Source organism: Erinaceus europaeus, chromosome 2, assembly GCF_950295315.1.
Source record: "Erinaceus europaeus chromosome 2, mEriEur2.1, whole genome shotgun sequence".
Classification (NCBI taxonomy): Eukaryota; Metazoa; Chordata; class Mammalia; order Eulipotyphla; family Erinaceidae; genus Erinaceus; species Erinaceus europaeus.
Genome location: NC_080163.1, coordinates 3,476,749 through 3,502,368, shown reverse-complemented (window position 1 = coordinate 3,502,368; position 25,620 = coordinate 3,476,749). Strand labels below are relative to the sequence as shown.

The following is a 25,620-nucleotide window of genomic DNA, read 5'->3' as shown; positions in this document are numbered from 1 at the left end:
AAGCATGAAGTTCCGAGTTCAGTCCCTGGCAGCACATGTACCAAAGTGATGTCTGGTTCTTTCTCTCTGTCCTCTTACCTTTCTCATTAACTAATAAATAAAATCTTAAAAAGAAAATAAAAAGGAAGAGAGAGGAGGCCACACTAGCATCTCTCAGACACAAGTGTCAGAGGCTCAGTGGCATTCTGGGGTCTGTTTTGTAAAATGTGTTGTTGCAGAAATGGTCCCTAAAGCACAAGGCTAGTGCCAGCTCTTGGTGAAAGAGAGCAATTTATTACACCAGTGTGTGTGTAGGAGACTTTGGGTCACTCTGGGAAGTTTTCTTTGCACCTTGGAAAAGCCCACAGTTTTATTTTGGTTACATTGCACTCCCCAAAAAGGTACAGGGAGAACAGACCAGATGGACTTATCTCATTATTTCAAAGCAAGCAGAAAACAGACAAAGGCAATCTGTCACATAGTTACACGCACCTGATCCTTGGCCTTGGTGCAGGCAGAGATGGGGAGGCCCAGTATGTCTCAGTCCCAGGCCAGCTGGATTCCTCCCTAGTCATCCTTGTCTTCAGGCACCCGTGCCTTGGGCCTACTAGCTGAGGAATGTGCAGGGAGGAGATAAGATAGCTGCAGTCACTGATTGCTGTGACCCATCCGGCACAGAGGAAATACAGACTTGGGCTCTGTGTCCCTATATCACAGAGGAAATACAAATCTCTACCAGGCACATAGATTAAAATATCTACACAGGCTGAGCCAGGAGAGTGGGCACTCTGCGTTCATCTGGTTTTCCATTACAATATCAAAATATTTTTTTCTTTTTTAAATATTTATTTATCCCCTTTTTTTGCCCTTATTTTATTGTTGTAGTTATTGTTATTGATGTCATAATTGTTGGATAGGACAGAGAGAAATGGAGAAAGGAGAGGAAGACAGAGAGGGAGAGAGAAAGACAGATACCTGCAGACCTGCTTCACCGCGTATGCAGCAACTCTCCTGCAGGTGGGGAGTTGAGGGCTCGAACTGGGATCCTTATGCTGGTCCTTGACTTTGCTCCACCTGTGCTTAACCCGCTGCACTACCACCTGACTCCCCAAATGATTATTTTCTGAGTCAACTAGTAAAGAGTTGGCCAACTGAAACCCTAGCAGATTTGACTTTTTCCTTTGCAGACGTCTAATGAATCTGAGGTTCCTGTGGGGACATAGGGTTCCATGCCCATGAGAACTGCTTAGTGGAAGTATTACTGGATTGCATTAAGGACAGATATTATAGTGAAAAAAAAAGAGAAAAAAGCAAATAAAAAGTGATACCCCTGGATATTTATTCTAGAGAGGTCAAAGCTTGTATCCACACAAATCCATACACAGATATTCACAGCAACATGACAAAAACCAAACACAAAAGAATGTGTTCAAGGTATCGGGCGGTAGCGCAGCGGGTTAAACATGTGGCGCAAAGCGCAAGGACTGGAGTAAGGATCCCGGTTCGAGCCCTGGCTCCCCACCTGCACGGGAGTCGCTTCACAGGCAGTGAAGCAGGTCTGCAGATGTCTCTCTCTCTCCCCTCTGTCTTCCCCCCTCTCCATTTCTCTCTATCCTATCTAACAATGACAACATCAATAACAACAATAATAATTACAACAACATTAAAAAATTAAGGGCAACAAAAGGGAAAACAAAAAACAAAAAAATAAAATAAATAGGGAGTTGGGCGGTAGCACATCGGGTTAAGCGCACATGGCGCAAAGTGCAAGGACAGGTATAAGGACCCCGGTTAGAATCCCCACCTCCCCACCTGTAGGTAGTTGCTTCACAAGTGGTGAAGCAGGTCTGCAGGTGTCTATCTTTCTCTCCCCCTCTCTGTCTTCCCCTCCTCTCTCCATTTCTCTCTGTCCTATCCAACAACGACAAAAACAATAATAACTACAACAATAAAACAACAAGGGCAACAAAAGAGAATAAATATTAAAAAAAAGAATGTGTTCATCAATTGAACTCCACCCGTTAATCCCCAAATCAAAATAAAGACAGTATGAATGCAAGACAGGAGTCACCACACTGCTGGCTGGGTTCTGTTCTTTAGGAAGGAGAGCAGGGGCAGGGGGGCCTTCAAGGTGGAGGAGGAGTAATTGCACCAGGACAACTGGACCCTGTATTCCAGAAGGACGGGCTGAAAGAGTAGGTTGGGAGAAGGGAAATGCAATGTCACAGCTTGCTTACCTCAGCACACAGACGCCAAGTCATTACTCACACTAAATTCTAAGACATCGCACCTCACCTCATGTACACATGGCGCATTCACGATGACAACACTCAAAGCTGGAGCAGTTTTTTCATAGCTACATGATGGTTCTTCAGAGTCTCCAGTCTGACTCTTTAGTAAACCCACCTAAAATCTAAGTCTGAGCTGAGGAGACACCATAATGGTTCTGCAAAAAGACTTTTTTTTTTTTAATTTATTTATAAAAAGGAAACACTAACAAAACCATAGGATAAGAGGGGTACAACTCCACACAGTTCCCACCACCAGAACTCTGTATCCCCTCCCCTCCCCTGATAGCTTTCCCATTCTCTATTCCTCTGGGAGCATGGACCCAGGGTCATTGTGGGATGCAGAAGGTAGAAGGTCTGGTTTCTGTAATTGCTTCCCCGCTGAACCTGGGCGTTGGCAAGTCGATCCATACTGTCAGCCTGTCTCTCTCTTTCCCTAGTGGGGCAGGGCTCTGGGGATGCAGACACCCAGGGAAGTCAGGCTGGCATCATAGTAGCATCTGGAACCTGATGGCTGAAAAAAAACATATAAAGCCAAACAAACTATTGACTAATCATGAATCTAAAGGCTGAAATATTGCAGATGAAGATTTGGGGGTCTCCATTTTGAAGGTAGCTAGTAGGCATATTTTAGTTATATTTCAAAGGGCCTGTGACTATATAGTTTTTTTTTTTTTCCTGAGCCTGACATCTGATATGCAGGTGGACCCAAGTTATTGTCTGGGAAATGATGTCTTCGCTGGAAAAAGGGCTAGAAAGCTGGATCAGGAAAGAGAATAGCTCCCAAATATAGGAAAGGTATATAAATATTGTTGACTGCAAAAAGACTCCCAAATATAGGAAAGGTATATAAATATTGTTGACTGCAAAAAGACTTTCAAGGTGGGTGAAGGAGAAAGGACATGCTGACCCGACTCTGTGGACCCTGGTGACCATGCCTGGGGCTTTGCAAAGGCATCTTCTGTGCCTGTCTGGGGCCTGACACTAGGGACAGCAAGTGGTCAGGCCTGACAAGTATATTCAGTGGGAAGGTGCGACGGACCGCTACAGCAGAAGAGCATCAGGAAGGAGCAGGGTACTCAGAAGGCAACCACCCAGTGGGTCAGGAGTCGGCGCAGGGGAGAACAGAACACACCACACTCTGTTGGAGGGGGAATCTGAACTCAATTTTTATTCAGCCAGTGAGAGTTTATATATCTTTCAGTCTTCCATAAACAATATCTGGAACAGAAAGTAAAGCTCATTTCTTGATTAGATGGCCTTGCGGTTTTACACAGAAATGTCGTACTTCATGGGGTGATGCATTTCTGAGTAACAGGCTTAGCAGACAGTATTTTATGTAGAGTTTTAACATATTTCATAAGAGGAGATAAGTATTATTAAGAATTTTTCCTAAAACTTTATGTATTTGATGACCCATAACTTTGTCCACCTCATTTCCTGTTCATCTGTATCTAATCTGGGAACAGGGGCTGTTCGTCCCCGATTACACAGCATCATTACCATGTACATAATGAAAACAATAATCAGAGTTTCCTATTTAGATCTGCTCAGGATGCCAAGACCCACTCCCAGAATTCTTCTTCCTTGAAGAGAGTTTTCCGGGGTGCTGACCCTGTCAGACCCATCATTCTGGAGTTGAGTGGGGCGTGGCAGGAAGGAGTATCTTTGGGGTCCCTTAGGGTTTAGGCTGAGGACACAGCAGGCCCCACAGGGAGGGAATGTAATTATCATTATTTTTAAGTTATCTGTATTTATTTATTGGACAGAAACAGCCAAAAATCCAGAGGGAAGGGAGTGATAGAGACACCTGCAGTCTGCTTGACCACTCACAAAGCTATCTCCCTACAGGTGGGGACCAGGGGCTTGAACCCAGGTCCTCATGCATTGTAACATGTGTACTCAACCAGGTGCACCACCACCCAGCCCCATGTTATTATTTTTTAATATTTTACTTATTTATGTCTCCAGGGAAATTGCTGGGGCTCATTGCCTGCACTACAAATTGACTGCTCCTGGAGGCTATTTTTCCCCCTTTTGTTGCCCTTGTTGTATTTTTTTTTTAAAAAAGACCTGTTCGAACTCTTACCAAGGCTCTGAGAGACACTACAAGGATACTCCCTGTGGTGAAGGCTCTAAGACTTGGGATCGCTTCCAGACGAGGATCCACGAGCCACTCGATTTACACAGTCCTGAGATTGTTGAACAGATTACTTCCATCACTACTGAGCCGGAGTTGGGGTTGACGTCACCATTGTAGATGCTTAAATTAACCTTTCTCACTAAATTGGTAACATTACAAATAATAAATAAGGGGGTCGGGAGGTAGCAGAGCGGGTTAAGCACGTGTGGCACGAAGCGCAAGGACCAGCGTGGATCCCGCTTTGAGCCCTCCCCCCTCCCCATCTGCATCGGAGTCCCTTCACAGGTGAAGCAGGTCTGTAGGTGTTTGTTTTTCTCTCCCCCTCTCTCTATTTCTCTCTGTCCTATCTAACAGCAAGGACAGCAATAACAACAACAACAACAACAATGAAACAACAAGGGCAACAAAAGGGAAAAAATAGCCTCCAGGAGCAGAGGATGAATGGTGTAGGCACTGAACCCCAGCAATAACCCTGGAGGCAAAAAAGAAAAAAAAATCTTTAAAAAATAATTAATAAATAATAATTGAAATGAAAAGAGAGAACTCTGAGCACCAGTCTGGTACATGTGGTGCTGGGAATAGAACTGGGAACCTCAGCTATGCAGATCCATTGCTCTGCCAGTGGAGTTACTTCCCCAGCCACAACCATTCTCCTCTCTCTTCCTCTTCCTCTCTCTCTCTCTCTAAATGTTTTATTGGGAGTCCGGTGGTAGCGCAGCGGGTTAAGCGCAGGTGGTGCAAAGCACAAGGACTGGCTTAAGGATTCCGGTTCGAGCCCCCGGCTCCCCACCTGCAGGGGAGTCGCTTCCCAGGCGGTGAAGCAGGTCTGCAGGTGTCTGTCTTTCTCTCCCCTCTCTGTCTTCCCCTCCTCTCTCCATTTCTCTCTGTCCTATCCAACAACGACGACATCAACAATAATAAGCACAGCAATAAAACAAGGGCAACAAAAGGGAATAAAGGGATAAATATTTTTTAAAAAAGAAGAATTGCATGCTTGAGGCTGAGGTCCCAGGTTCAATCTCCAGCACCACCGTAAACCAGAGTTGAGCAGGGCTCTTGGAATAATAATAATGGTAGTAGTAAATAAAAGGAAAAATAAAAATTGGGAGTTGGACGGTAGCGCAGTGGGTTAAGCACACATGGTGCAAAGTGCACGGACTGGGGCAAGGATCCCAGTTCGAGCCCCTGGCTCCCCACCTGCAGGGGAGTCGCTTCACAGGCGGTGAAGCAGGTCTGCAGGTGTCTGTCTTTCTCTCCCCCTCCCCTATTTCTCTCTGTCCTATCTAATGGTGACATCAATAACAACAACTATAATAACTACAACAATAAGGGCAACAAAAGGGAAAATAAATATTTAAAAAATTAAAAGTTAAAAAAATCTGACTCTGGGTTCTCTTTCTCTCTCCCCGCTTCTCCAGAGTCCAACCCCACTACAGAAAGATAGAAACAGGCTGGGGTATAGATCGACCTGTCAATGCCCATGTCCAGTGGAGAAGTAATTACAGAAGACAGACCTTCTACCTTCTGCACCCCATAAAGATCTTTGGTCCATACTCCCAGAGGAAGAAAGAATAGAGAACCTTCTAATGAAGGGATGGGACACAGAACTCTGGTGGTGGGAACGGTACCCCTCTTAGCCCACAATCTTATCGATTATTATTAAATCACTAATGTATTTTTTTAAATGTACTTAAAAATAAAAATGGGAGTCAGGCCGTAGTGCAGCGGGTTAAGCACAGGTGGTGTAAAGCGCAAGGACCAGCGTAAGGATCCCGGTTTGAGCCCCCAACTCCCCACCTGCCGGGGAGTCGCTTCACAGGCGGTGAAGCAGGTCTGCAGGTGTCTGTCTTTCTCTTTCCGTCTTCCCCTCCTTTCTCTATTTCTCTTAGTCCTATCCAACAACAATAACACCAATAACAACAATAATAATAACTACAATAAAACAAGGGCAACAGAAGGGATTAAGTAAATAAATATAAAAAAATAAATAAAAACAAGTAAATTTAAATAAAACTAAACAACAAAAAAAGTATTTTTAAGCATGAGCCAGAAGCCAAGGTAGGTCCCATGAGAGGTCTCCTGGGTTTTGGGCCAGAAGCCAAGGCAGGTCCCATGAGAGGTCTCCTGGGTCTTGCTGAAACACTAAAACTGTCACCTAGCAGGCGACAGGGCGTGAAGACCAGGGGAGGTGACAGACAGCAGGGCCTCACACACAAGCAGCAGAAGAAGTAAAGTTTCAGAGAAAATCAGCCCTGCCAGGGGCAGAGTGAGACATTTATTAACTCTGTCGGCCAGCAGAACTGTTGGCCCGTGAATGCCCCACCAGCCAGGAAGAGCACTCACGACGCTTAGAGCTTGGACTCTGGATCCAGCCTGTCCTCTGCCTGACTCTGCTGCCCGCTCGCTGCCTGGGGCATCTCCTTGTAGCAATGGGGTGTCGGCGTCTCTCTGTAGCAGTGGGGTATCAGCCTGCATGTGTATGTGTGTGTGTTGGGGGAACAACGGGAGGAATGACCTCTTGAAGTTCTCAGTCCCTGGGGCTCGAAGCAGCACTATGAATCCACCACTTCTGGGGGGCATTTTTTCCCCCCATTTCATTTGATAGGACAAAGAGAAATTGACAGGAAGGAAGAGAGAGAGGAATAAAGATGAACACCTGCAGATCTGCTTCAGCACTCGAAGTGTTCCCACTGCAGGGGGCGGGGGGCTCGAACCCTTCCCCAGGTCCTTCTGCTAGCCTTGTGTGTGTACCGTGTGCACGTTTCAGCACAGGTGTGCGTGTGTACCGTGTGCACGTTTCAGCACAGGTGTGCGTGTGTACCGTGTGCACGTTTCAGCACAGGTGTGCGTGTGTACCGTGTGCACGTTTCAGCACAGGTGTGCGCGTGTACCGTGTGCACGTTTCAGCACAGGTGTGCGCGTGTACCGTGTGCACGTTTCAGCACAGGTGTGCGCGTGTACCGTGTGCACGTTTCAGCACAGGTGTGCGCGTGTACCGTGTGCACGTTTCAGCACAGGTGTGCGCGTGTACCGTGTGCACGTTTCAGCACAGGTGTGCGCGTGTACCGTGTGCACGTTTCAGCACAGGTGTGCGCGTGTACCGTGTGCACGTTTCAGCACAGGTGTGCGCGTGTACCGTGTGCACGTTTCAGCACAGGTGTGCGCGTGTACCGTGTGCACGTTTCAGCACAGGTGTGCGCGTGTACCGTGTGCACGTTTCAGCACAGGTGTGCGCGTGTACCGTGTGCACGTTTCAGTACAGGTGTGCATGTGTACCGTGTGCACGTTTCAGTACAGGTGTGCGCGTGTACCGTGTGCACGTTTCAGTACAGGTGTGCAAGCGCCTGGCCCCCGAGTTTTCTTTTTCTAAATGATGTTTCTTAACGCTGTCTGCGTGATGTGGGACTTGTTTGGATGACACCTGTTACTTTCTTTTCCCTCCTTTTCTCTCCCTCTCTCTCATCAACAGGGCCTAACCACTGCAAGATGACCTTCGCAGAGACAGAACGAGCGAGGGAAAGACACCACAGAAGTAAAGCTTCATCCAGTGGGCACTTGGGTCACATACATGCCAAAGCAGGTGTGTTATCCATGTGAGCTGACTCGCAATGCTACTTTTTTTTTTCTCCGTCTCCAGGGTTATTGCTGGGCTCGGTGCCTGCACTACAAATCCACTGCTCCTGGAAGCCAATTTTTCCCTTTTGGTGCCCTCGTTGTTTATCGTTGTTGTTGTTATTATTGTTGTTGTTATTGCTGTCATTATGCTATCTCCCTCACTCCGTGAATAAGTATATATGTGTGTGTGTGTGTGTGTGTATATGTTATTTCTTTCCATTTTTATTTGATAGGACAGAGACACACACAGAGAGACACCTGCAGACCTGCTTCACTGCTCGTAGTAAAGTATTACCCCTGCAGGTGGGGGTCGGGTGGGTATATTTTGTTAAAGTCCGTATGTTTAAAAAAACAAATACAAGAACACTGAGGTTTGAGGCAGGTGAGCTGGGGAGAGCGTGGGAGCAGTGGCTACTAAGACACGTTGCCACGTGGGTTGGTGCAGAAAATGTATTTAGATGAATGATACAGAGTCAAACACGGAACAAGGGGGTGAGGGCTCAGGGGTTCCCCCCACCCAGACTGAAGGGCTGGGAGCAAGACATTTCTTCTAGGTGAAGTGGGGTCACTTCGTGGGGAGGAGGGTGGGGAGGAGTGGGTGGGCTGGGGGTAGGTTCCAGATCACGCAGAGTCCAGGTTTCTGGTGTCTAGAGGCATCACTGGCCCCATCAACGGGACAGACAGTTCCTGAGGGAATCAGCCAAGTCCTACAAAGCCACAGGAGCTGGGTCCAGAGCAGCAGGCAGGGTCCTGGCAGCTGGGGACACGCAGGGGACAAGAGGGGCCGAGCCTGGGCCAGCCTCTGGTAAGTCCCTGTGTCAGGCTGGCCCAGGGAATCCCCAGCAGATACAGAGAAGTCAGATCCCTCTGAAGGGAAAGGCGGAAGGGACTGCTGGGTGGGAGGCTGTGGAGGCTGAGGGCGGTGGATACACAGCTGCGTGAGGTGCCAGCCTGTCACTCTGCCACTAGCAGGTGACACATGTTGACTGTCCCGGGAAGAGGCTGTCTGCCATACCTCGCCCCACTCCCTTCAGCTGTCTTGGGGAAAAAATCAAGAGAATCCCTGGGACTCCCTGAAGGATCACAGGTGCTGGGAGTCTGGCCGGGGCAGCTCGGGGGACTGTTCTGGAACGTTCTTCTCAGAAGTTTGTGCCTCCTTGTGGTCACCAGCCGGGGCCGGGACAGGTGCGTCATCTGGAAATGGAGGGACTGATAGCGCTGGATATGCCAGCCCGTCTAACCTCACACCCAGAGCCCCCCCAGCTCCTCCTCCCTCTTCCAGGCCCCCTCCAAACCCTCTTCCCTCAAAAACGGTCCCCCAGCCCCTCCTCTGTCACATGAAGGGCCCCCCCAACCCCTCTTCCTCACACCCAGGGGTCCCCAGCCCCATCTCCCTTATACCCAGGGCCCCCAAGTTCCTCCTCCCAGACACCCAGGGGTCCCCCAGGCCCTTCTCCCCTACACCCAGGGCCCCCCCAACCCCTCCTCCCTCACACGCAGGGTACCCCCAGACCCATCTCCCTTACATCCAAGGCCCCCCCCAGACCCTCCTCCCTCAGACCCAGGGGTCCCCTGGCCCCTCCATCCCAGTGGCCGGGGCAGCACCTGTGTCTGGGCGGAATTTGAGCTGTCCTTCAGGGCCGTGGGCCGGCTGGCTGTGGCCCTGCTGCTGCTGCTTCCTCTGCTCCATTTGCAGAACGGCCTGTGTGTGTGTGTGGACGGGGAGGGGTTAGCCACAGGCAATTAGTTTCTCTCTCTCCAGACCTCAGTTTCTCTCTCTCACTCTCTGCAGCTGAATCTAATAGCACAGGCCCAGTGCTTCCTGCCCTAACTTGAGCCAAACCTCAGGTCTGGAAAGCTCTCCCTGAGTTCTCCTTTCTTCCACCTGGGCCCCCCCCCCACCCCCACCCCCATGCCCTTATTCAACATGGCAGCCATGGCATCTGCCCTAAGTCAAGATGGTAGTCACCACCCCAGGATTTTCCAGTGACTGACATCATTATCTGGGTCCTTTCCCCACCTCTAGAAACACAAGGACAAGGTCCAGCAGGGACTCAGGAGGTGGACAGTGTCCCCTGGAGGGTCACCTGCTGCAACTCTCTCTTCTGGGCCTCCAGGCGGCCCTGGGAGCGCCCCAGAGCCTCCGTCTCCTGGCTGAGGCGCTGGGCCTTGGCATTCAGCTCAGCTACCCGGGCAGCCAGCTCCTCCTCAAAACGCTTCAGCTCTTCCTCCGTGTAGGTGGGGTGCATCTCCACAGTCTGTGGGGTGGGGTGAGGGGGGCCTCAGCCTGGGCCAGCCCACCCTGCCCAGAGCTCTGCTAAAGACGATGGTTGAGAGGAACCTGGGCCATGTGGTGGGAGACCTGAAGGGGGTGGGGGTCGGAGGAGGTGGGACCCAGACCCAGAGGGATAGGTGGCCAGAGACTGGAGGGTGAAGATGGGAGACAGAGGTTCAGAAGGCGAGAGAGACAGCTTAGTCTGTTAGAACACTAATGGGCACACCTGAGGCCTTTGAGGCTGCAGGTTGAATACCTGGTATCACCTTATGTCCCGGCTAAATAGTGCTCCAGTCTCTCTCTCTCAAGTGTGTGTGTGTGAGTGTGTGTGTGTGTGTGTGTGTATCTCAGAGCCAAGATCTAGCTCTGAAATCACATGTGTGATTTCTTTCTTAATTTTTTTTTTTTTTTACCACCTTTATTTATTGGATAGAGACAGCCAGAAATTGAGAGGAGGAGGGAAGCTAGAAAGGGAGAGAGACAGAGAGACACCTGCAGACCTGCTTCACCACTCGCAAAGCTTTCCCCCTGCCGGTGGGAACCCGGGGCTCGAACCCGGGTCCTTGTCCACTGTCGCACGTGCGCTCAGCCAGGTGAGCCACCACCCAGCCCGGTGTGATTTCATTTCTACTGGCTGCCTTTCATTCAGTGAGACCGAAAGACAGAAGGAGGGAGAGACATCACAGCACCGGAGCTTCCCCCCTCCCATACGATGCCAGGGTTCGATCCCGGGCCACGATGCATATGGCAAGGCACATTCCCTACCCCCTGAGCGATCGTTCTGCCCAATAAATACAAACGTTAAACACGAACAGAAGAAGTCCAGAGAAAGTCCCGTGGCCAGAGACCCTGAAAGATGGGGAAGGATGCGGGTGGAGGCTCATTCAGGACCCAGAGGAAGCATCCACATCCTCACCTCCCAGCCTTCCCCAGTGTCCCCAAATTCCTTCCTCTGGGTGGAGGCGAGGAACTCCTCCAGGGTGACAAGGCGGTCCCGGTTGGTGTCCACCTGGGGAGTCAGGTAAGAGTCAGCGACAGAGCTCAGTGTCGTCCCTCCCCAGCCCCCACACCGCTCTCTCTCACGTTTTTCATCACGTGCTCCCGCATGCGCAACCGCTCTTCCTCCATCTCGCGCATGTCGTCTTCTTCGTTCTTGGGGTCGTACACCTTCTCCAGCTGCAAGGGTTCCGGGTTCCGGGTTCAGGAGACGCGGAGGATTTGCAACCTCTTTCCTAGCCATGCCTCCCAATGACATAACTTCAACTCCCAGCAGCCCTTGGGGCACCCTGACACTCTTAGCAGTTGCCCTTTGCCCCGGAGGCTGCTGGGAGTTGTAGTTCTCTGAAATGAGGCGCGGGCAGGGCTGGAGGGAAGTGGAGCTCGGATGGTTGATGTTGGCATCCAGTGACCATGGCTTCCAGGATACTCACCTCCTTGGTGAAAAGGGCCTCCAGCTCCTGCTCATCCAGAACACCGTCACTATTGATATCTGGGGAGGAAGAGACAACAGGTTCCTGGAGCACAGAGGACAGGGTCCCTGACAGCCACTAGAAAGGGGGCACGGGGCGGATGTCGCATCTGTTGCAGAGGATAGCTAACAGCGGGTCTCCCACAGCAGAACGGTGGCCTTCCAGCTCCACTGTCCCAAGGACCCCTTGCTAGGACAGCCCATTCCATATCAAACAAGGTCCCTAAATGCTGGGGTTTCATGGGATCTTTCCTGGGGCTGTTTTCCAAGAGGACAGTGTGTGGTCCCTAAGGCCTGGTGATCTCTGACCCCCAACTTAAAGAGTGTCAGGAGCCTTTATCCCAGGGAGCCAGAAGAATCCCTCTCTGCCAATCCAGCCCCTGAAAACATAGGACCCTGGGCCCCTCAGCTGAGGCAGAGCACCTGGCCTTACACAGCCCCGCAGAGAGCCCCCCAAGTCCCCCCAAAGACTAGCAGAGGTGGCCAGGTGTGACCTTGCAACTGCGACGGTTAATGATTAGCCCGCATCTTACTTAACTTTCTGTCCTGACTTCCAGCACGCACATCATTCCCTCCTCTCCAGCGGTGCCTTGTGCTGTTTGACTGGCTGCGTCCTCTGACTTCCTGACCTCCACCCCCTACACGTACCCCTGGCCTCATCTCTAGCTAATCCTCTCAAAGTCCAAAAGGGTAGCCTCTAGCCATGTGGGCTCCTCAAATAAAAAATTATTGAATTCCAGTCAGGCAGTGTGTGTGTGTGTGTGTGTGTGTGTGTGTGTGTGTGTGGAGGGGGGAGCTCAGCTGGTAGAACACTGCACGTGTCTGCCTGCCTGACACTCCTGCCTGGACCCCCTGTGCTGCGCGAACTTGGCTGGTGCTCTGGCTTCACTCGTAAACTAACAGCCACCATGTTAGACATGTGGCTGCCATATTGGACTGCACAGAACATTTCTCTCATGACAGGATGTTTGACTGTCCAGCACTGCTTATGCCGGGCTCCTTCCTTCACCCTCTAAGCTTTCAGGGCCATCCTCCATCTGCCGCCACGCCTGATTATACAACTACCCTCTCTTCATCTCCATATACACGCCCGACAGACATCTTGAATGGTTTTGTTTGTGTTTTAATTAGGACAGAGAGAAAGTGAACAGCAGAGGGGAAACTGAGAGGGAAAGAGAAAGAGAAGACACCTACAGACCAACCAGCTTTATCACTCGTGAAGTGTCCCCCCTGCGAGTGGGGGCTGGGGGCTCGAATCCTGATCCTTGCACATAGTACAATGTGTGCTTAACCAGATGTGCCACCGCCCTACCCTGAGACATCTTTAATCTGATATGCTCAGACCCAATTCCCAACCTCCCTTGGCATGTGCCTACCCTTCCCTATTTGATTATTACTGTTAATTAATTAATTTTACCAGAGCACTTCTTAGCTTTGGCTTATGGTGGAATAGGGAGATTGAAGCTGAGACTTCAGAACCTCATGCAAGAAAGACCATTGCATAACCATTATGCTGTCTCCCCCACCATTTTATTTTTAATTAACTAATAAATTTTAATGAGGGAGAGAGAGATATAGATGGAGAGAGAGAGAGAGACCGAGAGACCAGAGCACCATTCAGCTCTGGCATATGGTGGTGCTGGGAGTTGAACCTGGAACATGAGCCTCAGGCATAAGTCTTTTGCAGAACCATTATGCTGTCTCCCCAAACCATCACTATTTTATTTTTAAGATGGAGACAGACAAAAACCACAGCACCGGAGGCCGGGTGGTGGTGTACCTGGTTAACCACGTGTGTTACAATGCGAGAGGACCCAAGTTTGAGCCCCTGGCCCCCCACCTGCAGGGGGAAGCTTCACTGGTGATGAAGCAGGGCTGCACGTGTCTCTGTCTCTCTCCCTCTCTATCTCCCCTTCCCCTCAATTTTTCGCTATCCAACAGGCCATGGCCGGTGCGCCGCTATGTTCCATCGCTGGGGAGCCAGAGACGACCCGAACTGCCCCTGCGGCTCCAGACAGACTATGGCCCACAGAGTCAACGACTGTCACCTCTCCAGATTCAAAGGAGGTCTCGAAACTTGACATCAGGCTCCACCTGACGCTGCTGACTGGCTACGGAAGAAGGGCAAACGCTAGAAAAAAAGAAGAAGAAGAAGAAGGAGAAGGAGAAGGAGAAGGAGAAGGAGAAGGAGAAGGAGAAGGAGAAGGAGAAGGAGAAGGAGAAGGAGAAGGAGAAGGAGAAGGAGAAGGAGAAGGAGAAGGAGAAGGAGAAGGAGAAGAAGAAGAAGAAGAAGAAGAAAGAAACAAACAGAAACCACAGCACTAAAGCTCCCTTCAGGGGGCTGAACCCAGACCCGGGTCATGTGGGAGCCATTCCATCAGCCCCTCTTTCCTCTCTAGTATCCCAGCTGCTCAGGCCACCTCACTTTCCTGTCACTCCAGAGCCCTCTCTTCTTCTGAGTCCTCCTCCATCCCATCTACAGGTCCTTTTTAAAAAAATTTTTAAAAAAAAAATTTATTTGTTTTCTCTTTTGTTGTCCTTTATTGTTGTGTTAGTTATTATTGATGTCGTCGTTGTTAGATAGGACAGAGAGAAATAGAGAGAGGAGGGGCAGACAGAGAGGGGGAGAGAAAGACAGACACCTGCAGACCTGCTTCACCACCTGTGAAGCGACTCCCTTGCAGGTGGGGAGCCGGGGGCTCAAACCGGGATCCTTCTGCCGGTCCTTGCGCCTCACACCACGTGCGCTTAACCCGCTGCGCTACCGCCCGACTCCCCCATCAGCAAGTCCTATCAGAGCTTGGCCTTCAAGATGAATCTGGAATCTGACAGCTCGTCCCTGCTTCCCACCTTCAGCTTCCAATACCTTCTAGCTATAACTGGGCAGATGGCTGTGACTTTGTCAGGAGAGACTGTCTTCAAACACTACTGTCAAATGGGGGCCTGCCAACTTTACTGCAGGTGGTGGCAGTTGTCTGCTCAATGCCCTTTTGTGGTATTCCAGCCCAGAGAGTGAGATCCAGACTCCCTGCCCCGCGTGCAGTGGTCCTTGGGGACTGGCTGCTGTTCCCTCCCCAATTTTGGCTCCAGTGACCTTGCAACCCACCAAGTTCCCACTCGCCTGTGTGCACCTGCTCCTTCACCCACAGAGATGACCTTCCCCCCAAATGTCTGGGAGGCTCGGCCCTGTAAGCCGCTGAAGTCTAAGTGCAAATGCATCTGTCCCAGTGCAGCAGCCAATAACCACAAGGGACAAATGAAATTCAAACACAGGTACCCCTGGAGGCCTGGTGGGCTCATATCCAGGCTGACATAACAAAGCAAATATGGCGATAAAGACAGCCAGATGGCCTTCTGTCTCCGGGGGCATGTATGAGTTAGATTTTCAGGCTTTACTCGGATAACTTTGTATAAAAAGGACAATGAGGGGCCAGGTGGTAGGGCAGCGGGCTGAGCGCACATGACACGAAATGCAAGGACCGGAGTAAGGATCCTGGTTCGAGCCCCCGGTTCCCCACCTACAGGGGAGTCGGTGAAGCAGGTCTGCAGGTGTCTATCTTTCTCTCCTCCTCTCTGCCTTCCCCTCCTCTCTTCATTTCTCTCCGTCCTATCCAACAGTGACAACAGCAACAATAACAGTAACAGCAACATTACAAGGGAAACAAAATGGGTGGCGTAGAGAGAAAGGCTATCAGGAGCAGTGGATTCATAGTGCAGACACCAAGCCCCAGCCCCAGCAATAACCCTGGAGGCAAAAAATAGACAATGTACACCGTGTAACACATACTGTTTGCTCTCCAGGGCCTTCACCTGTATTTATTTTATATCTGTATCGATCTGTCTGTCTATCTATCTCTCTATTTTCTTCACATGGAAAGAGACAGAGACAGCGCTAGGTGGTGGTGCACCTGGTTAAGTGCAGACACTACAGTGTGCAAGGACCCAGGTTCAAGCCCCTGATCCCCACCTGCAGGGGGAAAGCTTCTGGGCAGGTGGATGTGTCTCTATTTCCTCCTCAATTTCTCTCTGTCTCTATCCAATAATAAATAAACAAACTTGAAAGAGACAAAGAGAAAGTAAGAGAGATGCCACACGGCTAACCCCAGTGTGATGGGGGCCGGGCTTCAACCTGGGTGACGCCACGGCACAGGGGAAGCTCCAGTGCTGTGGTCTTTCCCTCTGTCTCTCGAGCTGAGTGAAAAAGTGTGAAAGGTTCAGAGTAGTGAAACTGTATTAGGGCCTGCCTCCACAAATTTACTTATTTATTTATTTAGAATATTTTTTGCCCTTTTGTTGCCCTTGTTGTTTTATTGTTGTAGTTATTATTGTTGTTGTTATTGATGTCGTTGTTGTTGGACAGGACAGAGAGAAATGGAGAGAGGAGGGGAAGACAGAGAGGGGGAGAGAAAGAGAGACACCTGCAGACCTGCTTCCCTGCCTGGGAAGCGACTCCCCTGCAGGTGGGGAGCCGGGGGGCCTCAAACAGAGATCCTTACGCTGGTCCTTATGCTTTGTGCCACCTGTGCTTATCCCGCTGTGCTACCGCCTGACTCCCACAAAATTACTTATTTATGAGAAAGGAGGAGGGGGGGTGTAGAACCAGAGCATCACTCTGGTACATGTGATGCAGAGATCAAACTTGGGGTCGCATGAGGGTCTAATGTTTCCTCCACGGCATCACCTCCCAGGTGGCACCACGAAATACTTTAAAAGTAAATTAAAGGGACAGAGAGGAACTAGGTCGGAGTGCCAGTGGCACAATCGGTTAGCGCGTGGTACTTATACAGAGTGCAGCCAGGGGGTGGTGTGCCCATTACAGTGCGCGTGTGTTTGCGCGTGGGAGCATAATAATTCTGCAAAAAAGAGGAGGACTGGGGTGGGGGGTTAGATTGTTATTGGACAACTTAGAAATGTTACACATGTACAAAGAACTGTATTTTACTGCCAGCTATAAACCTAACAGGGCCTAGAGAGCATAATGGCTATGCAAAGAGACTTTCATGTCTAGGGTCCAAAGTCCCAGGTTCAATCCCTGGCAAGAACAGTGCTCTGGTAAAATAATAATAATAGTAATAATAATAATTACAATAATAATAAATAAACTATTAACCCCCCCAATAAAGAAAAAAAATTCTGCAAATTAAGACTTTCATTCCTGAAGCCTCAAAGTCCCAGATTCAATCCCCAGAACTACCATAAGTCAGAGCTGAGTAGTGGTCTGCTGGTGGTCTTAATATCTTTCTCTCTGTATCTCTCTCATTAAAATAAAATCATATGGGGAAGAGGGTAGATAGCATAATGGTTATGCAAACAGACTGTCATGCGTGAGGCTCCAAAGTCCCAAGTTCAATCCCCCTGCACCACCATAAGCCAGAGCTGAGCAGTGCTCTGTTAACAAAAATAAAATAAAATAAAATAAAATAAAATAAAATAAAATAAAATAAGGAGTTGGGCAGTAGTGCAGCGGGTTAAGTGCACGTGGCGCCAAGACAAGGACTGGTGTAACGATCCTGGTTCGAGTCCCCGGCTCCCCACCTGCAGGGGAGTCGCTTCACAGGCGGTGAAGCAGGTCTGCAGGTGTCTGTCTTTCTCTCTCCCCCTCTCTGTCTTCCCCTCCTCTCTCCATTTCTCTCTGTCCTATCCAACAACGGCACCATCAATAACAACAACAATAAAACAACAAGGGCAACAAAAGGGAATACATAAATATTTAAAATAAAATAAAATAAAATAAAATAAAACCATATATATTGCACAAAGACCAGGGTTCAAGCCACCAGTCCCCATTTGCAGGGGAGAGTCACAAGTGACAGAGCAGAGCTGCAGGTTCTCTCTCTTCTGTCCCTCTTTTTTTTTCTCCTCTCCCCCCCTTCTATGTCTCCCCTTCCCTCTTGATTTCTCTTTTTCTATCAAGCAAAGGGGGGGGGTGGTGGTGGAGGGAGACCGCACAGCAGTTGTGCTCCAGACTTGCAGGCCTGAACTCCCAGTGGTCCCAGGTCCTGTCCCAGGAAGACCATATATCATAGCTGAACAGTGCCCTGGTCTCTCTTTCAAATAAAAATTCAATGGTTTGGGAGGTTGCACAGTAGGTAAAGCGTTGGACTCTCAAGCAGGAGGTCCTGAGCTCGATACCCAGCCATGCATGTACCAGAGTGATGCTCTGGTTCTTTCTCTCTCCTATCTTTCTCATTAATAAATAAAACTTTTTTTTCTGCTACAAATAAATAAATAATTTAAATCTTAAAAAAAAAAAATCAAGGGTGGAGCAGATAACATAATGGATATGTAATGAAACTCTTGTGTTGAGGCTCCAAGTCCCAGGTTCAATCCCCCACAACACCATATGCCAGGGTTGAGCAGAGCTCTGGGGAAAAAAAAAAAATCAGTGTTGAAAATAGCTCACCTGGTAAGATGTGTGCAGGCTAGGCGTGAGCCAGGGCACCAGGAGAAACCCAGTGCTGTGACGTCTCTCCCCACCCCTCACTCCCACGAAAGAAAAGGAGAGAAAAGCCACATCCCATCATCCTGAACTCAGGAGCCATGTAATCGCCAGCGGTGAGCCGACGCTGTAGCAATTCTAGGATATGTGATACTTCATGGTCTCTTAGATTTACAGATAAGATGCACTTTCTTTTTTTTTAATTAAAAAAATATTTATTTTCCCTTTTGTTGCCCTTGTTTTTATTGTTGTAGTTATTATTGTTGTCATTGTTAAATAGGACAGAGAGAAATGGAGAGAGGAGGGGAAGACAGAAGGGGTGAGAAAGAGAGACACCTGCAGACCTGCTTCACCGCCTGTGAAGGGACTTCCCTGCAGGTGGGGAGCCGGGGGCTCGAACTGGGGTCCTAATGCCGGTCCTTGCACTTCACGCCACGTGTGCTTAACCCGCTGCGCTATCGCCCGACTCCCTAAGCTGCACTTTCTGTCTGTCTAGTCACCAGCTGTGTGTGAGCATGTGTGTGTGAGAGCGTGTGTATCATGTGTGCGTGGAGGGGGGCTGTTTTGGTCACAGCTCCCTCCTCAGGAGCCCCATGAAGCTTGGTACTGAGTAGTGTGTCAAATGCAGGAATCAGGCCTTATAAGCTCTGGGGAGACGACAGCTTCTGGGTCCCACCTGCAGTGGGACAACCCCAGACTCAAAGCGGAAAAGAACGGGGGCTAGTTGGTAGCGCGCTTGGTGAAGTGCACACATTACAGTGCGCAAGGACCCAGGTTCAAGCCCCCCTGGTCCTCACCTGCAGGGGGAAAGCTTCACCAGTGGTGAAGCAGGTCTGCAGGTATCTCTCGGTTTCTTTCTCTCTATATCCCCCCTCCCCTCTCAATTTCTCTCTGTTTCTATCCAATAATAAATAAATAAAGATTTAAAGAAAGAAGAAACAAAATCTTAAAAAAAAAATTTTTTAAGAGAGAGGAGGCGGAGGGTAGACAGCATAATGGTTATGCAAAGAGACTCTTGTTGTGCCTGAGGCTCTAGAGTCCCAGGTTCAATCCCCTGTATCACCATAAGCCAAAGCTGAGCAGTGCTCTGGTTAAAAAGAGAGAGAGGGGAGTCTGGCGGTAGCGCAGCGGCTTAAGTGCAGGTGGCACAAAGCACAAGGACCGGCTTAAGGATCCCGGTTCAAGCCCCTGGCTCCTCACCTGCTGGGGAGTCGCTTCACAAGTGGTGAAGCAGGTCTGTAGGTGTCTTTCTCTCCCCCTCTCTGTCTTCCCCTCCTCTCTCCATTTCTCTCTGTCCTATCCAACAACAATGATATCAATAATAACTACAACAACAAAACAAGGGCAACAAAAGGGAAAATAAAAAAATAATAATAATAAAAGAAGGATCCCGGTTTGAGCCCCCGGCTCCCCACCTGCAGGGGGGTTGCTTCACAGGCAGTGAAGCAGGTCTGCAGGTGTCTATCTTTCTCTCCCCCTCCTCTCTCCATTTCTCTCTGTCCTATCTACCAATGATGACATCAATAACAATAATAACTACTACAACAATGAAAAACAACAAGGGCAACAAAAGGGAAAATAAATAAATATAAAAAAATTAAAGAGAGAGAGAGAAAAAGAATGAAGGAGGAGAATGCAGTTCTGAGTCACCTAGACAAAGGAGCTTCCAGATCCCTGAGGACAATTAAGTACTATGATGAGGCCTCGTCGGGTTTGCTTAGTTAAAGGACACTGACTGGTCAGTCATAAGGATCCAGAGGTTTGCTGTGTCCTGGAAAAGAGGTGCGGGTCAAGCTCTTCCATGGAAGATTCCAGAAACAGAAAGATGGGGTGTTCTAGACCACCAGGGGAGATGGACTCAGAGCCCTTCTCTGGAGTCTGGACAGAAGGACCCCCTTCTTTTTTTTTTTTTTTTAGGACCTCCTTCTTAGCACCCAGGCCTTGGGGTTCATGGGTTCTGGTTTGCCTCACCCACTTACCGTGCAGAATGAAGAAGGTCTTGGGGTTAAACCTGTTGGGGTCCAGTCCATCCAGTTCTTCCCACACCTCCTTCAACTGGGCTTGGCTGCCCTGTGGAGGGAAGAGCCAGGGCCTCATGAGCGAGAAACCTGGAATCCCGTTTCTGCTCCCGCCACCCCCATACCCAACTCAAATATCATTCTAGGCCAGCATGGTACAAAAACTATAACTCCCAGCAGGCCTCGAGGCTAGTTGGGTCTGCTAAAAGTGCCATTTGGCCTCAAGGCATGCTGGGAGTTGTAGTTCTTCCAGTTGCTTATGGTCTCATGGGGTTTAACAAGACTTGGAATTGGAGGTGGGGGATGTCGGGCACTAAGGGGGTTCCTCACAGGCACATTGACTTTGGGGTGCTCTCGGTGCTTGCGCTGTTGCTCTTCCAGCTTCTTTTCTGCCTCCTTCCTCTGTTCCTCTCCCAGGGATTCCAGATAGCTGCGTCTCTCATGTTCCTTGAGCATCTCATAGCGTTTGAACTCTTCATGGTGGGCTGCGTCATACTGGGCAAGGTCCCGAGTGGCCTGAGAAGACAGACAGACAGACAGACAGACAGACAGACAGACAGACAGCGCTCATCATGCCTCCGTGTCAAACTCCATCTCCCCCATTCCAACCACCAGTGTCCACCCCTGAATGTGACCCAGGTGAGTGGCCCTCCGCCTGGGCCTGACCTCTGTTCCTGGGCTCTACCTGAAATGTTGACACGGCCGCCTCTCTGTTTATTCCAGGTGATTGAATACTTTAACAAGAGCAACTTGATTGCTTTGGAAAATTTTGTTTATTTACTTTTATTATTTATTACTGGATAGAGACTGAGAGAGTTTGAGAGGGGAAGGGGAGATAGAGAGGGAGAGAGAAACAGAGAGACATTTGCACCCCTGCTTCACCACTTGTAAAGCTTTCCCCCTATAGGTGGAGACTGGGGGCTTGAACCTGGGTCCTTGTGCACTGGGATGTGTGCGCTTAACCAGGTGCGCCACTGCCTGGCCCAGTTTATTCATTTTTCATGCTTAGCTCTGGCTTTTGCTAGTGCCAGGGCCGAATGTAGGAACTTGAAGCCTCAGATGTGAGTCTTTTGCATAGACATTATGCTATTATGCTATCTTTCTGGCCCCAAAATATTTATTAACAATGGGATGTGGTAGAGAGAAAAAAGAAGAGATGAGGGGACTAGGCGGTGACACACCTGCTTAAGCGCTCATATTACAGTGGGCAAGGACCTAGGTTCAAACCCCTGGTCCCCACCTATAGGGGAAAAGCTTCACCAGTGGTAAAGCAGGGTTGCAGATGTCTGTCTCTCTCTATCTCCCCCACCCCTCTCAATTTCTCGGTCTCTATCCATTAATACACACATAAGCAAATATTAAAGAGAGAGAGAGAGAATGAGAAGGCGAGCATCACTCTGATATCTTCAATGTGTTGTTTATGTGTTATATTGTTTGGTACTGGGGATTGAACCCAGGGCCTCCTCACACATGCATTCTTTTTGGTTGGTTTGTTTGTTTTGCCTTCAGGGTTATCACTGGAGCTCGGTGCCTACACCACGAATCCACTGCTCTTGGAGGCCACCCTTTCCATTTTGTTACCCTTGTTTTTGCTGTCACTCTCATCATTGTTATTGCTGTTGTAGTTGACAGAGAGAAATCAAGAGAGGAGGGAAAGACAGAGAGGCAGAGAGAAAGATAGACACCTACAGACCTGCTTCACTGCTTGTGAAGCGACACCCCCCTGCAGGTGAGGAGCTGGGGGCTTGAACTGGGATCCTTATGCCAGTTCTTGCATATTGCACCATGTTCACTTTACCTGCTGTGCTACCACCCAGCCCCCCTCTTTTTTATTTATTTTTATTTATTTATTTTTTTACTAGAGCACTGCTCAGCTCTGGCTTATGGTGGTGTGGGGGGGATTGAGCTTGGAACTTTGGAGCCTGAGGCATGAGAGTTTCTTTGCATAACCATTACGTTATCTACCCCGCCCGCTTCTTTCTTTTTTAATTTATTTTAATTTTTTTGAGAGTTATTTATTGAAGGCTGAGAAGACAGCATAGTGGTTATACAAAAGACTTTCATGCCTGAGGTTCTGAGGTCCCAAGTTCAACACCTGGAACCACCATAAGCCAAAGTTAAGTAGCACTCTGGTAAATAAATAAATAATAGGGGCCAGGAGGTGATGGACTTGGTTGAGTGCACACATTACCATCAGTGTGCAAGGACCCAGGTTCAAGCCCCTGGCTCTCACCTGCAGAGGGAAAGTTTCACGAATGGTGAAGCAGGGCGGCAGGTGTCTCTCTGTCTCTTTCCTTCTCTATCTCCCCCTCCCCTCTCAATTTCTGACAGAGCACTGCTCAGCTCTGGTTTATGCTGGTGCTGGGGACTGAACCTGGGAACTTGGGAGACTCAGGCATGAGTCTTTTTACGTAGCCATTATGCTGTCTCCCAGCTTCTCGTGCCCTCTTTCTGTGAAATTAGAATGAAAAAGGATGGGAGTCGGGCGGTAGCGCAGCGGGTTAAGCGCAGGTGGCGCTAAGCGCAATGACCGGCGTAAGGATCCCGGTTCGAGCCCCCGGCTCCCCACCTGCAGGGGAGTCGCTTCACAGGTGGTGAAGCAGATCTGCAGGTGTCTGTCTTTCTCTCCTCCTCTCTGTCTTCCCCTCCTCTCTCCATTTCTCTCTGTCCTATCCAACAACAACGACTACAACAACAATAAAAAGATAACAAGGGCAACAAAAGGGAAGATAAATAAATAAAATACAAAAAAAAAAAAAAGGATCCTATGAGCAGTGAAAGTGTAAGACCCTGGTTCACAGGAGGAAAAAAAAAAAGAAGAAAAGGTTTATTTGCAAGAGAGAGAAAAAAAAAAAACAGAGCACTGTTTTTTTGTTTGTTTATTTGAACAGAGCACTGCTCAGCTCTGGCTTGTGGTGGTACAGGGGAACCAGGGCATATCTCTGTCATATGAGATACTCTGGGAATCGAACTCAGGCCCTCAAGGCCACAAGTTCAGTATTGGGCCTGAAATTCACGTCATCTTGAGCTGTTGCTGACTGTGCCTATTTGTTATACTGCCTCCACAGAAAACTACTGATGGCACAGTCGTCACATCTGGAGAAGGGGCTGCTGGCATTTGGGGGGCAGAGGTCAGGAAGCCCCTTAAATATTCTCCCAGCCCAGCGCCCCCCCCACACACACCAGCTGACTTCTTCAGCCCCACAGGTCAGGAGCAGAGAAAACCTTGCCAGTGAGGCATCAGTCCTGTGCGTGTTCCTGAAGCTTGAGCCCCAGCAAGACAGGGAGCAGGAGAAACTCAGAAAGTTTCTGGAATGTTCTGGAAATAAGTGGCAAAACATGCTTGAGGAACTGAGCACCGGGCGCGGCGTGAACGCCATCCAATGCCTGTTATTGTCTCTGTGGCCACTAGATGGTGCTCCAGGAGGCAGGAAAAGCAGGCTATGTGGTGGGTTCTTGATTAGAAGTGGGGGCAGTTTTCAGGAGGGCCAGGGGCAGGCATGGGTTAGGCTCCCTTCCATTCCCTAAGGCTGCACTGGAGCTGTTTCTTCTCTTTCTTCTCTCTTTCTCTCTCTCCTTTCCTTTCTCCCTTCTTTCATTCCTTTTTTTTTTTTCTAAATATTTATTTTCCCTTTTGTTGCCCTTGTTTTATTGTTGGAGTTATTATTGTTGTTGTTATTGATGTCGTTATTGGACAGGACAGAGAGAAATGGAGAGAGATGGGGAAGACAGAGAGGAGGAGAGAAAGACAGACACCTGCAGACCTGCTTCACCGCCTGTGAAGCGACTCCCTTGCAGGTGGGGAGCCAGGGGGCTCGAACCGGGATCTGTATGCCGGTCCTTTCGCTTTGTGCCACATGCGCTTAACCCACTGCGCTACCGCCCAACTCCCCCTTTTCTTCTTTTTTAGATTTATTTATTTATTTATTTTATATGAGAGAGCAAGAGTGAGAAAGAACCACAGCATCACTCTGGCACATGCTGAAGGCTGAACTTGGGACCTTATGCTTGAGAGTCCAATACTTTATTCACTGTACAATCTCCTGGGTCCATAAGCTGTTTATATATTGTAATGAGAGAGAACAATTCCTGGCTCACCACATGTGAGCACTACGGAACTAGGGGAAGTCTCAGTGTTGTGGTCTCTCTCTCTCTCTTCTTAGAAAAAATAAAACAAAAGGTCATGGTGCAGCATTGGATTTCTTTCTTCTCTCCTTTAACAGAGACAGAGAGACACTGACAGGGAAGGGGGAGACAGAGAGGAAGAGAGGAGAGACCTGCAGACCTGCTTCACGGCTCACGAAGTTCCCCCCTCGCAGGTGGGGATGGGACCTGCAGTACTTACTTGCAAGCATGAGGTCTGGAGTTCAATCTGCCATCGCACGTACATGTACCAGAGTGATGCTTTGACTTTGTTTCTCTCTCTCTCATGAATAAATAAATCCAAATTTAAACACACATGTAATAAATTGAGCATTGAGAGGAAAGAAAGATACCTGTCTGTCTAGTTATGCACATGACCCGGGTTCCAACCCCAGTGCCTCCTGGGGGCGCCGCCACAGCGGGAGAAACTCCAGTGGTGCCGGTTCTCTCATCAACCCCGAGGGAAGCTCTATTTCTTTTTTTTTTGCCTCCAGGGTGATTGCTGGGGCTCAATGCCTACACCATGAATCCACTGCTCCTAGAGGCCTTTTTTTTCTTCCCCCTTTTGTTGCCCTTGTTGTTGTAGCCTTGTTGTGGTTATTATTGTTGTTGTTGATGTCGTTTGTTGTTGGATAGGACAGAGAGAAATGGAGAGAGGAGGGGAAGACAAAGAAGGAGAGAGAAAGATAGACACCTGCAGACCTGCTTCACCGCCTGTGAAGTGACCCCCCTGCAGGTGGGGAGCCGGGGGCTCGAACCAGGATCCTTACGCCAGTCCTTGCACTTTGCGCCACATGCGCTTAACCCGCTGCGCTACCGCCTGGCTCTCGGGAAGCTCTATTTCAATGAAATAAATGCGGGCTGAGGGCACAGCATACTGGTTATGCAAGAGACTTTCTTTTCTTAAAAAGATTATTTATAAAAAAAAAAAAAAGATTATTTATGTATTTTGATAGAGACAGAGACAAATCGAGAATGAAGTGGGAGACAGAAAGAGAGACACCTGCAGCCTTGCTTCACCACCCATGAAGCTTTCCCTGCAGCTAGAGACCGGGGGCTTGAACCTGGGTCCTTCTGAATTGTAACTGGGTGCATCACTGCCCAGTCTGCAGAAGACTTTCAAGTCTGAGGCTCTGAAACCGCAGGTTCAATCCCCATCACCGCCGTCAGCCAGAGCTCAGCAGTGCCACCACCTGGCGCTGTTTGTTTAAGAGACAAAGAAGCAGCGAGAGTGAGAGACACCACTACCTTC

General features: G+C 49.2%; 2 protein-coding genes across 2 annotated transcripts in view; one reads left to right on the top strand and one right to left on the bottom strand.

Moving 5' to 3' along the window:
• The window catches only part of GYS1 (glycogen synthase 1), a 16,628-nt gene extending 15,454 nt beyond the window's left edge, over positions 1-1,174 (top strand). The window contains 1 exon segment of the mRNA XM_060186518.1: positions 1,167-1,174. Coding sequence (XP_060042501.1) covers positions 1,167-1,174 — 8 coding nt within the window.
• A 7,287-nt stretch (positions 1,175-8,461) lies between these two features.
• The window catches only part of NUCB1 (nucleobindin 1), a 32,740-nt gene continuing 15,581 nt past the window's right edge, over positions 8,462-25,620 (bottom strand). The window contains exons 6-13 of the mRNA XM_007535968.3: positions 20,556-20,741; positions 20,187-20,277; positions 11,731-11,789; positions 11,384-11,476; positions 11,217-11,309; positions 10,113-10,283; positions 9,631-9,727; positions 8,462-9,219 (exon numbers count right to left, since the gene is read on the bottom strand). Of these exons, the coding sequence (XP_007536030.1) occupies positions 9,107-9,219; positions 9,631-9,727; positions 10,113-10,283; positions 11,217-11,309; positions 11,384-11,476; positions 11,731-11,789; positions 20,187-20,277; positions 20,556-20,741 (903 nt within the window). The 3' untranslated portion in view covers positions 8,462-9,106. The remainder of the gene's footprint in view (positions 9,220-9,630; positions 9,728-10,112; positions 10,284-11,216; positions 11,310-11,383; positions 11,477-11,730; positions 11,790-20,186; positions 20,278-20,555; positions 20,742-25,620) is intronic.